The following is a 15,422-nucleotide window of genomic DNA, read 5'->3' on the forward strand; positions in this document are numbered from 1 at the left end:
TTTACCTTCCTGCCCGCCTAGGGTGAAATAGGACAGTTTTCATCTTCCCTGCAGTTTACCAGTTGGTACTGGGAGGTCATCCCTGAGTGCTACTGTGTTCCAGCCCTGCCTGTGGGATAACACCTCCATAGCACCCAAACCTGGCAAAACTCACTCTTTGACCTCAGGAGCCCTCAGTCATTTGCTGACCATGACAGCTTCAGAGAGAAGGGGTGCAAGCCCGGCAAGACCCAGTGCCCTGAGCAACTGTGGGGTACTGGAAACCCCCAGGCTGGGGAGAGCATCACGGCTGGTCCACCTATATCCTCACAGGGGGTCTCACCTGAGAGAGACCGTGGGATGTGAGAGCTGCAATCAGCAGTGAAGGGTATGAGCTGTATCCCTGCCTTGGGATTCTGCCATGGAGAGCGTACAGGTACAGCCCTACTGCTGCTCAGAGGGCCAAAACTGCTGCGTTTACCACTTCATCAGCCAGAACCAGCTTATTTATTCCCAGCCCGATGTTACAGACACCTGCTCTGAAATCATGAGCTGCTCCTGTGCACCAGGCACTCACCACAACCCTTCTGAGTTGTTTGGAGTTGAGCCACCCACAGCCTGGGCGTTTTGTGATTAAATACTTTTATTTTCCTACCGTCATCCATGACATCTCGCCCCTGATGCACACAAAACAAGCACTGGAGGGAGACAGGATAGAAAGAACAACCTAACAACATAGCAAATTTTATACTTTAAAAAACCCAGTTAAAGCTTCAAATAACCAAAATGGTTCCAAAGTCTTAAAAAGTCAAAAATAAACTTAAAAAAAAAAACAAAAAACACCCACCTGTAAAAGATCAGCAAATCAATTCATCATTTATCAGCAGATGCCCTGCATGGTGTATGTGCACTGCAGCTAACCGAGGACCACAGCTAACATCATTTTTGCAGTTGAAGAACCTCTGATCTTAAAGGAATCACTGGAGAACACACTACCATTTAAAAGAGGAGAAGGCAGCAGAACCCAGCCCTTAATGACTTACGTTCTCACATTTTACTTGACAACTGACCTTGAATTAGTCTGTTAACAACTTTTCCCGGACATTTCTTTAAAAATGTGCTGTGATTTCTTTTCTATTTTTTTTTCTTCCTATGAATTAGCATAATTAAAAACTACAAGTTTACCTTAACGGAGAGAATTTTACTCAACTTGTCTGCACTCCTTGAGGAGTTATACTTACATCATGCATGGAGTCAAGAAGTTTAGTCAGTTGGTAGAATCTCTGCCAGCTTTGCCCAGAGTTACTTGGACATTTAGTTACCATCTTCTTTAGTTCTTTAATGTAATTTGCCCTCATTTCTTCAAATGCAGCTTGGCTTTTGAGACCATCCTTGGGAACTGTCATTAAAAAGACAGTCTTACATTAATATTAACTGCATTGCTTAATTCTTCTGTTGTGCATACTTAAAAAGTTACACTAGTCAATGGATGAAAGAATTAAAACTTTTAAGAAACATCCACAATTTTACAGACAATGCTATAGAATCAATCAGCACACAGATTTTCAAGTGATTCAAGCGGCCTCTCTTCCTCTCCAGATCCGCAAGTGCAGACCATATGGCTGAGGCAGAGGACAAAATACCATCTCACAAATACGACACATACTACCCTCGTGCTGAAACTGTTTTTAATACAAACCCAACCACACACACACCGAGAAAGGCAGATGTATCATGAATACTTCTTTAGAATCTGAAGATGTGATTTATCATTCCTGAATGATTTCCCACACTTCAGAGAGGAGAAGAAATATAGAATTACAGCTGTGATGTGCAGAAATGCTAAAAAGTGGCATCAAGTAACATCTAACATTTCTTTGAACGATACTGAGCATCTGCAAAACACCTAGAACAGAGGGTCTTTATTCCATGTGTAACAAGACTCTTTCCCAAATAGGCATTCTGATCCAGGGTTTGACCAAAGCACAGTTGCAGCCTTTAATGAAAGCATTTCTACTGTCCTATCGAAGTTGTCATCTGCCAAAGGAATCATTTCACAAATGGGCTAAAAGTGGAGTTTTGACATGTTCTACTGCAGCTGACTTCAACAATGCTAATTACAAAAGCAAATACAAAGTTTCTTTACAGGCTGTAAGTACTTCTGCACTCTAGTGAGCTCTGCAAAGAAACAGGAATTACTTACTGATCAGGTCTCTGGGAAACTCCTGAAGAGGTTATTAACAATATCACACAAAATGTTTTCATGTTTTAATAACTGGATTGATTGATTATCGCTTAACCGTCAGGTATTTCTATATTTTAAATGTTAGTCTACAGAAGAAAAACAAAATACTACACTGCACAGGATTGAGCTTATTTTCTAAGCGAGTTGGAAAGCTATGTCAGTAAGTTGAATGTGAAGTTACTTATTAAAAAAGAAAAAGGGGTGATCTTCCAATGTAGCTTACTCTGATTTAACGTCTTGACAGAAATTGTCTTGTTCATCCATCCCCTTGTCTTTGAAATCCTGTAAACTGCCTTCTACCTCAGTGTAATCACTTAATAAGCACATAACAACCACCTAAAGTGCTCAAGCACAGACCTTAAGAAAAAGCACTTGTTATCTTCTATCACCAGAATCAACCAGAGCAATTTTGTAATGGAAAACAAGGAGGACTTCTGCCACCATGTGAGCAGCAAGAACTTGGGACCACCAAGTGCTCCAAGGGGGCACGAGAAGGAATCTTTGGAAGCAGACTAGGAGGTAAGAGCTCCAACCTGCCTACCACTTGGTAAATACTGCTCTTTTCTATTTAAATTTTAAATTGTAGATGCCAAATATTTCCATCACTCAGCTGACAGAAAAAATAAACTGTCTGAAACAGATGTGCCAATTCAGTTAAAGCCAAATGAATATAGGGACATCAGTCAAGATGAGTAAAGCTATTAGAGCATACTGTGGCCCCTGCATAAAATGCACAGGCTTTATAGTTCCTTTACCCCAGTTCTGTCTTCCTAAGCTCTGCTTAAGCCACACTTTTTTGGTCTCCTAGTACGTATTTTAGTGTTCTGTCTGAAAATTATTATACCGTCACCCCAGCCAGATTATTAAGACAGAAAGAGAGACCACAAATAAAAAGAACTGAAGCAAAACATGAAATTCTGGAGGTTTGCCCAGTGTTTCTGATTCTACTTATTACACGCAGCAAAGCTTTTGGCAAGTTCCCAAAATCTATGGTCTGTGGAAAGCAAAAAAACAATTGAGTTGTAATGTGTGGTTTCTTCCACATGTAAATGGAGTGAAACTTCCTTGATGTGGTCATCACGAAAGTTTCAAAATAACTTGCACTCCACTCATTACAGGGTTCAATAAAGAACTTAAATGAAAATGAACCTGGTGTTTTCTGCCGTAATGTTGTATCAAGGTGCAAACATTGGAAACTAGGTTTGCTGCTCTTCCAATGACACTTTCTAGGTTTTACCACTGTGTTCATTTCCTTTTTCTTCTCTCTTTCCCTCAACATAAGTATCTTGATTCTCCCAAAACACATTAATTTTAGTAGGTATTCTAGTGACCATGGTGTGCATTTCAAAGGGACTCAGCTAGCTGGAGTTAACTGGTGAGGCTGATCTCACCTAGCAGAGATATAATACGCACATAATATTAAAAATACCAATCTTAAAGAAAGGATGTCACATTTTTAGAATGTCTTTCGGCTCTTTTTCTAAATTTTCTCCCTTTCTAGCGTTGGTTAAAATGTAGGAGGACCACCTTGCCCATCTAGACATGCTCTGAAGAACAGTCTGAGAACTAAATCCCCCAAGCACAAAACGCTGCTAGCTGCTTCCTGAAAGACTGCAAGGTCCTCATGATCCCACTTTCCCCAGCAGAGAATCCCCTCAACTCTTCAGGGGAGCTGGAGGCCAGACCCTGTCTCTCTCCTGCAGGCACTGCCCCACTCCTGAGAGCTGGACGACTTCAGCAGGAGGGAAGGAGGAAGCGAGACAGCCAAGCCCAAAAACTTACAGCCCTGGGAAGTTTCTGTTAGATCCAAATCCCTTCCAGCAGGGATGAGAACTGCAGCTTCATGTCCTCTTTCATAGGCAAGAACTCTAATGTGCTACTGGCTGGGCGGGGTGGGTGAGTTCAGAAGGAAGGGCACTGCAGACAGAGTGCAAGTGTCTGTCCTACCACCATACCTGGAAGGGCTGTCAATGGCCTTGACTGGATGCTGCAAATCCCTTTTGTAGGCACCCTACCTGGCCTGCAGCAACCGTGCCTGTGCCACTGCTGGGGATTCAGCAAACTCCTGGGAGTCCTAACCAGCTGTTGACAGCACTCCCTGGGGCAGGCCTCCTGCTGCTTGCAACTGAAAGCAAGGAGCAGCCCCCTTGGATCTCCTGCTTCTTCCTTCCTCAGTCAGGGCCACATCCAACCCCTTTTTGCCAGGGCATTCCTGTCTGGTGAGTTCACTGAAGTGACATCACGAGTGTTCATTAATCAGACTGATTCATTATCTCACTGAGAGGTCACCGAGTGAATCTCACAAAAAAAAAACATGAACATACATAGAAAAGTTTGTTTACAGGTATATGGCTTTTTCATCAAGACTGATAGGAAAGCACAAACTGCCTCTGCATTTATACAATTGTACTGGGACAGGAAAATTTTCAGTAGTTTTAGCAGGAGAATATCAACTGATCTGCTAATTGGTACATAGTGCTATAATGAACACTGAGGTTTTCTATCTTAAAAAACAACACAAAGCATGACACAAGAGAAAAATAAAGTTTCCATTGTCAATTATTAAACTTTCAGAGTACTGCAAAAGGGCTTACTGTGCTCAGTTGGGTGCATCTTTTGATCTCGGAGGTACTGTTAAGTCACCCAAACCAGTGGCTTTCAGCATTGAGTCAGGGTTTATCTCAAATCCCCAGAGTGCAAGACAATGCAGTAGTTGCATTTTCTTGGCATGCCTGACTGACTCCAGCTGTTACTAAACTGAGAGAGGGACCAAAGCCCCTTGCCCTACCACTTAATCTGAAGTATCGAGACAACTCCCATGGTAATGGAAAGTGAGACCTACTGATAAATCCTATAACATACAAAGAGGCTTTTCCAGGTCGACTGGAAATAGTTGGGCTCTTTTGTTTTACCAGTTCAAATCACTGCACCTATTTGCAATTTAGAATATTTTCCATGTACCCATGAATTTAACTTACCTGTACTCAGCAGCAGCAAAACTTTCATGATGGTGTACTCCTCAAAGCTGAGCTGCAAGCGAACGAACTGCAGACTGATCTGATGCATCCCCTGGCACAGTTCAAACATTGCAGACTGGCGCATCCGTTCCCTGGAGCGAGAAAAAAAAAACCCAGAGGATAAGCACATGAGGACACAAAGGGTGCAAGGCAGTCTGAGCAGTAGGAAAGTGAGACGCAACCTGGAAATCAAACACAGAGGTCAGTGAGAGAAACTGCAGCTGCCAAGCTCAGGTTGGGTGAGGGAGCTGAGGATGTGGCCGGGATCCTACCATCTCCAGAGAGATGCCCTGTCTCCCTGCTCTCCACTGGCAGAAAAGCCACCACGTGCAGCTGAAAGGTGTCTGAATCATCAGTGTTTATTCAGCTCCACCATGGCAGCTAACATCGTGACTCTCATCATCCCAAGTAATGCAGCCCTGCAAAGACATAGCTGGCAGGTCTGGAGAGTGAGAAAGTGCTTTAACAAAAAGCATAGCACAATGTTTGACTTCATGTTATTGCCTTCACGTGCACTGAGGAGTTTGAAGTCAAAAAATCAATGGGGACAGCCAGTGCATCAGGCAGAAGCACTCATACAATCTTTCCCAAGCAATCTCCATTTCCAAATCTCCATATCTTTTCCTGAAAATACAAAAGGTCTAGCTTTAAGGACACGTAGGAAGAACAAGGGAAAATGATTTTCCAGCCACTGAAGATCTTGTTAATGTGCAACACTGGACCTCCTAGTGGGAACTATTAGGCAAAATTATTGCTGTGGTTTCATGTTCCAACTCTAAAGTGTATTAAAAATTGTGTATGATTTTCCCAAAATAATCATCTGAGATAGCCCATAGTGAAGGAGTGCATAATAAGATTGTTCATTAATACAGATTTTTGAATGTCACTTGTAAAATACTAAAAATGCATGAGTTGTTCTCAGTTCACTTTTCTTCCTTCCCATACACTTTAATACATTTAGCCTCAGATTCTCTGTTCTCACAAGCAGCCCCAGGCTAACCTATCCAGAACAAGCTGCAGGCAGAATTTGTGGGTTTTTTTTTTTTTTGCTGCTCTTTTAAACATGCTATCCCAAACCACAGAAGTTAAAGCAGAGTCACTGTGAATTGCCTGTCTCATTCTGAAAGTAAGATATATATGTGGGTATTTAGATGAGGTGCTATAATTGCTCAGAGACCGCTACTTTTTTTTATTATTTTAAATGCTCAACAACAATTGTCTGTATTTCTTCAAACACTTTTTCACATAATTGAGGAACTGGATCAAGTTCAGCTAATTATTTTAACCAAGCAACAGGCTTTTCAAATATACAAATTGGCCAGTGAATGAGAAGAATCATACTGTGTGCAAACAAAGACTTACGTAATCTTCCTGGTGTTCTATTTCACCACTGCCAGAGCAGATTTTATTTTCCTCCTCCATACCAATAAAACGGACTCCCCATTGTTATATGGGCTCTACACTTCTCCCCTGCTCCACCCTTGTCTTGGGACTAAGAACTTCCAGATTTTTTTTTTTTCTTCAATAGTAGTAGTAAATGTCTTGTTTGTTTATTTTTATTATCCATCACGGACTGCAGGGAAGTAAACAAATAGAAGAAAATAACCTTTGAATGTTGACTAGAATACCACTCGGTTGGGCCTTTCAGCAGAGTAGTGACTGCAGCTGCTTCCACAGAGCACTGGAGGCAACGAGGGGTTGCCTGTTCCACAGGCAACACTTGCACTCTTAACACCACTGCTTGCTCTGAAAACAGGTGAGACTCCGAAAGACCCCAGAGGACAATTTCTCTCCTCCTGCTCCCCTCACTCAGCTCGAAATAACGGAATCCTGCTCTAGGATGGAGATGCTGTGCCTCTTGACTGGCACTGAAGTTGAAAGGCAAAAGCTAGAGGGACTGTATTTTATGAGTACGTAAAAATTTACACCTCAGAAGTCTATCAAATAGCAGGACTCAAAGAAAGACCAGTGCAATATGTTCATTATTACCTCCCTGGGGCACAAAAGACAGTCTCCTCAGGCTGAGAACATCATGCAGTTTTCAGCACCACTGCCTGCGTTTGACCTCCACAGACACAGGAAGTGCCAGAGCTTTCATCTGATACCACAAGCCACATAGCAAATAAAATGAAACATTTTGAGGTTTTGTCTCAGGTTTCGTATGCTTTCACTAAACAGTGTGGCAAAACACTCTCTGTGGCAGCTAACCTAGAAGTCTCCTGACTCAAGACCTTCTTTTCTCCTGCTTTGTAGATTTCGTGACATTTTACATTTGATCACAGAAGTTCTTCTGTGTGATGGTTTTGCTTTCATGGATGATGACAGCCTAAATAGAAGAATTTTAGTATATGTCAGTTTTTGCTTGTATTTTAACTATTTATTCCTTTATCTACTTGAAATGCCTGATGATATTTTATCAGATAGGTAAAATGATATACAGCACTAGTTACAAAGCAGATTGATTCAGTGTACAACAAAGCAGGAATTTTAAATTAGTTTCCTTCCTGAAAATCAGTTGATTTATTATTTATTTAGAAGTTATTGCTAACTACAAATTATGCCAGTTTATGACTGTTTAATATAAGATAAGCATTTTATGGGAGTTTACAGTATTCATCTTTGCACTAGATTTTAATACACACACTGTAAAATAAGAGAATGCAGAGCTATTGGAAAATTCAGATGCTAACATCAAGTGTCCTAATACAGTGAGAATAACAACAAAAGCCACAGGAACAGTTCATTTATTGAAATTGGTAGGTAACACTCAATTCAGGGCTTGCTGATATAACATGAGCCAAGCTATTTCTTCCTTACTCAATGCCTTATCTAAGAATAAAGACCACCACAGATGCCATTATAGCCATAGGGAGAAAGCGAGGTAGAGTTCCATGCTGCCCAATTTTAATATATACATATATATTAATATATATACACACATATATATATATATACACACACACACATTTACTTATTTAAGGAAAAAAAATAACAAAAACAGATCTATGTCTTACACAGAATATTCACTCCTTGACATAGAAAACCAAGAGTGTGAAGATCTGGAATATAATGGCATGTATCTTTATGGGAATATTTAAGAAGGTAAGTACATTTAAGTAATAAAAGGCATGGAACCAAAGCTCTGAACCTGCTGTGTGGCTACTCATTCAAAAGTGGTGTCATTAGCTCAGTTTAGCTTAATCCTCCTTCATAATAATATGATTTAAACTTTACACCTTTAGTTAATCCATCTTAAGTTCCCTGAGTGTCTCCTTACAGGCTTAACGTAATGCCAGGATCACATCCTGCCTGACCCCTCCTGAGACCTCAGCAGTGGAGGCAGTGAGAGTGGCCAAGCACAACCACAGCAATTCCCCTCATCTACTGCAATTTCAACCTGCCTGTGTAGAGCTTCTTTCACCATCAATCTCCTTTACTAACTGGTCACTAAGTAACTTACCACGTCCCTGCTGGAAACAGAGAGCAGCATCCTTCCCTTCCTTTCCATTGGAGGAAGATAGGGCAGGTGCCACGACTGCTGAAATCCCAACAGCACGGCAAGGGCCTTGGCAGAAGAGCAGGGTGCTGCTGTTGTTGGGTTTCTCTCAGTGAACCGCAGCAAATACACTTTTACCTAATCAAGAAAGTGCTAGATACTTGCCTCAATATCTTCCCATTCTATCCTGTCCTAAGCCCATGCCATCAAGGTACCAGCTCAACACGTAAGCCTGTTTCATCCTCAGCATCTACTCAGAAAGAGTTGAAGACGTGAAGGAGAACATAGCAAACCAACCCAGCACTCCTTCTGTTCCCCTATTCCATGCAAGCAGCTGCACTTTTACATAGAGGTAAATGACGAGGTAAATGACTCGAGCAGCTGGCACACAAACAGGACAGGTGCCCCAAATGACCACAGGATGAGTCACTCAGCTTCAGCAGAGACACAGGCTTTGAGCAGTCACACTGAAGGAACTCACAGGTTTACTCAAGCATCCTAAATACTAAACTAGCCACATCTCATCTTCACAGAAACCCAACAGCCACAGCAAGACTTGTACAGCATGCCGGTAGTTGCACAGACAGAACTTGTCATGAATAAATACATTTTAATTTATGAAATCATAAAGTTGAGTACTGTAAAGCTCATTAGGTATGGAGACTGTAACTCTGTAACCAAACAGAGAAACCCGCACATCAAAAAATATTCACTCAAAGGCGAAACACAGCCCCAAAGCAAACCATGTTTTATAGACTTTCTCACCGATACTATTCAAAGCCACTGCACGTCTTCCCAGTCAGGGAAAGAAGAAAGGGGAACCTGTGGTGCGTTTTGAAGATTCATCTGTGCCCAAGTGGCATGCTGATAAAGCTGAGAAAAACTGGACAAAGACAGCCTTTTCCACAGCACCTCAAAGGACACACAGGCATCTGAGCCAGTCCCTTGGCCTTTGCAGCTCAGAAAAGACTTAGGAAAAGACCTTGTATCGCTTGTAGCAAAGAAACACTTTTATGTCAAAGACAAACTTCGCACTTCCTGATTTTACTTTTATTCCCTGTAACAACTGTTTCCAATTTTTATAATCAACAGTCTTTTCTTGCTAGCCTAAAATCTACTCATTTCAAAGTCGTACATCACCCAAAATGGATTCACACAGTAACAAAAGCAAGCAAACAAACAAACAAAAGAAATCCAAGAAGAAAATCTGCCAAAAGCTTAGAAGTCGAAACAAGTTTGGAAACATCAGAAAACAAGGTATACTTTCCACTATGCCAGAAGGAGTTTGGCAGAGAGGAGTGAAACATCATCATACACCCTTCTGGCAAGGCAGCCAAACTGCAGATTAGAGGGAAAAAGACCAGGAATATGATATCACAGTCACTCATTCAGCTGCTCAAGACATCTGATCAGAAATGCCTGTGGCCTGAATCATCTTACCTGCTCTAGAAGGGGTTCACTTCTCCGGAAAAAGTTTTGAGATTCTTGGGTTAAGATGAAAAGAAGCTTATTATTATAACAGCAACTTACTCTTTCTTGATGGACAATTTTACTTCAACTTCATCACGAGATATAGTGGAAAAACATGACACTACATAGCAAAAACTGAACCTATTCTTCAATGTAAAGGGAATATCACTGCACTGCTTTGTGTGTGGTAACACTGAGGAAAAAAAACAACTGTGCATCATTGTGCTCGATTGACTGTGCCCAGACACCTGTTTCCCATCTTGAGGCCATTATAAATGCAACCAAAGTCAGCAGTGCTGGAACAGCATCATTAAGTTACTGCACTGATCAAAATCCAAGACAAAACACATGCAGAATTCAGACAAAATTCAATCATGAATTTTCATTCGGAACTTATTCAGCATTTTCCAGCCTCTGCTCATTCTGCAAGCCCCAGCAGGAAGAGAGGAAAACACATTTCCTTCAACATACTGCCTTCAACCCTTAAAGCTTTAGAGCCTTCCTTTCAAGAAGGAAAAAGTACGTTACCTTGCATCAATGGCAAACGCAGGCACCAACCCTCTCAAAATTAATGGTATTTCTGTCATCAGTTTTAACTACAGAGAAATTTGGGGTATGCCCATTTTCCCTCTAACTTTGGCAGTTAACCAAAAAAAAAAACAACCCCACAAACACCGAGCACCCCAACTTAGGCACCACGACGAGAAGTCACTCTCACCTAAACAGTAAGGGATGGGAAATTCAACTACTCCCCTGCAGGTGGCTAAACTGGCTATGGATAAATGTAGGCTGGGAATTGGGTGGTTCAACCAGGGAAGCACTAGCCTACAGGCAGCATAAAGGTGACTTAGTCAGCCAACCGTCCTTCCTACTGCCTTACACAAGCTGAGGTGAATTCTAGCCAGGTTACAACATCACAGCCCCTGGCTGATGGCTCTGTTTTGCTGCTGGAAACCACTATCTCCTGCCAGGTCCGTGGGAAAAAATGGAAACAGAAAGTGCCATTACCTCAGTCCCTAGTGACAACAGCCTGTGTTTTCAGCATGCTCCTCTACCTTCCCAGGTACTTCGACTGATACCACTCAAGCGCCTTGTGCAGCTTTTGCCCATGTACACATTTCTTCACACAGAGGTAGGCAAATGCCCTCTCATCTCTCCTGCCACATGTATCTGAGGAGAACCATTATGCTGAACACTGGTGGACAAGGAAGCTTACCTTAAGTTATAACAGCTCTAAAGACATGGCTAGCCAGGCACATCAACTTGCCATTTTTTAAATTGAAAAGAGCCCTCCTGACATTCCTGGAGAATGAGACCCCATGTAACTGACACTAAGAAGTTTACAGATGCTTTAAAGTTTCCAGCTAAGCCTTGCAAGTATATGCCCAACTTGCAAAGGAACTGGCAATAGCTTCATTTGCAACAATTACTGCAAAGGAAGAGCTTCAACCCCCCAGACAGTAACAGAAAACTCATGTTAAAATCTAACCTAATAATCACCATACAATTCCAAGCACATTAACAGCAAAAGAAGCCCCAAGTATCTGCTGCAATTAACAGTTAATTATGTAGTTAATAGAACGCTGATACCAAATACTCTCTTTTGGTTTGCATCTGCATTCTGAAAGATGCAAATCACAATTTAAATGAGCAAATACATAATTATGCCTTTACCAAAATTCTTTTTAAATACTTCATTCAATAATAAACGATGATAACGTACACGACAATAAATATTCCTTTAAAGTTCATCAGAGAAAGTTATCGTTAGGCAGAAATGGAACTAATTGGGTATCATTTTATACACATTATGCAAGGGATTGTTGTCATTTGCAGTGGTTCATCAGCAAAATTGCTATTATACTCCACATGCTGCAACAGTTCTCCTCTTGTACCAAAAACGCCTCAGAAATCAAGACTTTGCTCAAGCTGTCATGCAAAGCCTAGCACTCAGAAGAAGTCAGCCAAGACATGTCTTCCTCTCATACCAGTTTATACAATCTACTTCCGAAGTTTCCCTTTCATCTGGAAGATAAATATTTAACTCCACTGGGAAAGTGATGAAGGGAAGTACTATGAATGTGAAAGGCATTTAGAGATACCACAGAACAACTCACCAACTCACAGAAAGATTAAAGCAGCATCACGTTCAAACATAAATTTGAAAGGGACAAACCTCCTCTTTATCCTAACCCTTCGTGCCAAGGACCTCGAGGGAAGTGGAAAGAGACATCCTCCCAAAAGCCCTCTGGATGTCCTGGAGTCATGCAGAGACAAGACTGAGAGAGAGCATAATTATGCCAAGTTAAATGTAAAATCATTGGGCAAATCTTTGCGCTAAAGTCATAAAAACTAATAATCAAACCCTTTCAAATGCATCACAAGCTGGAAACCTGCCAGAACATCCACTGAGCCATGAGATGATCAGATGAAAATGAAGTATTTGAGAAAGATCAGGGCATAGCAGAAAAGTTAAATAAAACCTTTGCATCAGTGCTCTCCATAAAGGAGTCCAGGGAGGCTCTGCACTTGCCTCCTTTTTCAGCAAGTGAGAGAATTAGTTTCAGACTGAAGCGTGCATAGAACAAAGGCTAGGAAAAAAATACAGTAAAATGAATAGTAATAAATCATCAAGACCAGATGGCATCCATCCACAAGTTGTAAAGTAACTTTAATAGAGAAGCGCTGTACTACTAACCGTGATGCACAGCTTATTGCTTAAATTGCCCTTATAAAAAGCATGCAAGGTGACAAATGTGACTGATTTCTTAAAATGGGCTTTGGAGTAGGGAGAGAGCACTCAAGAGAGCAGAGGCTAGAATCACAGAATTAGAATCACAGAATGGCTTGGGTTGGAAGGGACCTCAAGGAACATCAAGCTACAACAACCCCCCTGCCACATGCAGGGCTGCCAACCTCCATATCTAACACTAGACCAGGCTGCCCAAGACCCCATCCAACCTGCCTATGAACACCTTCAGGGATGGGGCATCCACAACCTCTCTGGGCAGCCTGTTCCACCATCTCACCATCCCCTCTGTAAAGAACTTCCCCAGTATCTAACCTAAATCTTCCCTCCTTCAACTTAAAGCCATTTCCCCTTGTCCTGTCATTATCTACCATTGTGAAGAGTTGATTTCCCTCCTGTTTGTAGGCTCCCTTTAGGTACTGGAAGGTTGCAATGAGGTCACTCCGCAGCCTTCTTTTCTCCGGGCTAAACAAGCCCAGCTCCCTCAGCCTGTCTTCACAGGGGGGGCTCTCCAGCCTTCTGACCATCTCTGTGGTCTTACTCTGGACCCTCTCCAACAGCTCTCTGTCTTTCTTGTATTGAGAGCCCCAGACCTAGATACAGTACTCCAGATGGGGGCTTGGAAGGCAGAATAGAGAGGAACAATCACCTCTTTTGTCCCTGCTGGAAATGGGAAGGCTAAGAAGTATTATTCCTGTATCTAGCAAAATGACTGAAGAAGGAACATTAGCAAGTAAATAAATATGCTATAATAGAAGCAAGTCAATGCAGCTTTGATAAAGAGAGGTCACGTCTTACTCATCTGCATGAGCTCTGACAACAGCACAAGGGTGCCCGGCTTGGTGCAAGCAACGCCTGCTTGATGGGAATGCTTTGCACACGCCAGGCCTAGCTGCATCCCACATCCATATGGGATAAGAACAAAGCATGAACCAGCCCTCTCCTCCCTTCTCTTCTTTGCCCTGGTTTCCACAGAAAGGAAACTGGGGCATGCAGCTTGGGCACAAGCTGCAGTACCTACTGTCTGCCAGCGTGCCGGCACAAGGAATGACGGGTCTAGGACCTCCTGCACACTGTGCTCTGCAGCAGGAGGCAACTGGGATGCAGACAGGGCAGAGCTGGATTTTAAAGCTATTAAAGAGATCTCCTGAAAGCTCTTAAAGAGAGCTTAGGGGTAAGGAGGACGGCTCTTCATGGATTATTGGCAGCTTAAAAATAGAAGTCAGAGGATAATAACAAATGGATGTTTCTCAAAAGTACTGGAGGCTACCAGGCAAGTATTGCAGAGCTCTGCACTGAAGCTTGTGCTGTGAACTGTACTCATACATCATATGAAAAAAAAAAATCAGATCAGTGCAAGTGACAGAGTTTGCTGATGACTCCAGACAATGAAATCAGGAACTGCCCGTGAAAGACTGCAGAAAAATCTTGCAAAATGTGAGGCTGGCTGACAGAATTGAAGGTGAAAATCATTAATTGCAAGACAATGCAGAAAGTATGATCAGCTCTCACTATACATATAATAATTGGCTGTAATTAACAAACATCACACAATAAAGAGAGACCTAGGCGTAATTTGGAGCAGGTTTTTTCAGCTTCCGTCCTTTGAAAATTCTTGCTTGGTGTTTATTAGTGGTCAAAACGAAAGCAATGGGTGAGAGAAGAAGAACTGAAAGCAAACAGAAATCATAATTTTGCCACCACATAAATCCAATGCATTCTGAATTATGTGTCATTCTGGTCTGTTTCCAAAATTAACACAGGGGCTAAGCAAAACCACTGCAGGGGAAGATGAACATGGCCAGGAGTAGCAAGCAACTGACACACAAAGGGAGATTAAACTGACTAGCTGATTCTTCTACTTGTAGAATAACCAACAGGATCTGACGGAGATCTATAAATGATAAATGGCATACACGGGATGAAAGGAAATATATCCATATTTCCACAAACACAAGAATGAAGTGGTACTCCATTAAATTATCAAGTATCTGCTTTAAAAACATCTCTAACAAACAAATATGCGTAAGTAAATTGCAGAAGTGATTGTCACAGAACACTTCATGTGCTGGAGTTATAAATTCAGAAAGGCATTAGAGGAATTCACAGGAGATACAGAAGGCTTATGAAGCACAACTGAATGCAGTCTCTCATTCAGAAAGTACCTAAGCCACTAACTGCTGGAACGAGCAAATGAAAAAATATTTTATCCCTGTCCTGATCCCACACCTTCTTTGCAACTGGCCTGTTAAGAGCATGAGAAACTGCGCTAGAAGGACCTTCCTTCGGTCTGTTTTTCATTCCCACGGATCTCTTAAAATCACCTGACAGATTAGACTGTATGAGTGAAGCATTTTTGTTCTAAATAATATACGTAAGCAGAAAACGTACACTAAGTAATATCATGCATGTGCCTGCTGACCTTTTAACAAGACCTGTGGCACATACTTTACCAGCGAAGAACGA

General features: G+C 41.8%; 1 protein-coding gene across 3 annotated transcripts in view; it reads right to left on the bottom strand.

Moving 5' to 3' along the window:
- The window catches only part of NR3C2 (nuclear receptor subfamily 3 group C member 2), a 201,587-nt gene that overhangs the window by 11,145 nt on the left and 175,020 nt on the right, over positions 1-15,422 (bottom strand). For all 3 annotated transcript variants that reach the window (XM_085222172.1, XM_085222171.1, XM_010709546.4), the window contains 2 exons: positions 5,203-5,333; positions 1,221-1,378 (listed from right to left, as the gene is read on the bottom strand). In XM_085222172.1, the coding sequence (XP_085078298.1) occupies positions 1,221-1,378; positions 5,203-5,333 (289 nt within the window). The remainder of the gene's footprint in view (positions 1-1,220; positions 1,379-5,202; positions 5,334-15,422) is intronic.

Source organism: Meleagris gallopavo, chromosome 4 (genome assembly GCF_905368555.1).
Source record: "Meleagris gallopavo chromosome 4, MGAL_WU_HG_1.1, whole genome shotgun sequence".
In the NCBI taxonomy this organism is placed as follows: Eukaryota; Metazoa; Chordata; class Aves; order Galliformes; family Phasianidae; genus Meleagris; species Meleagris gallopavo.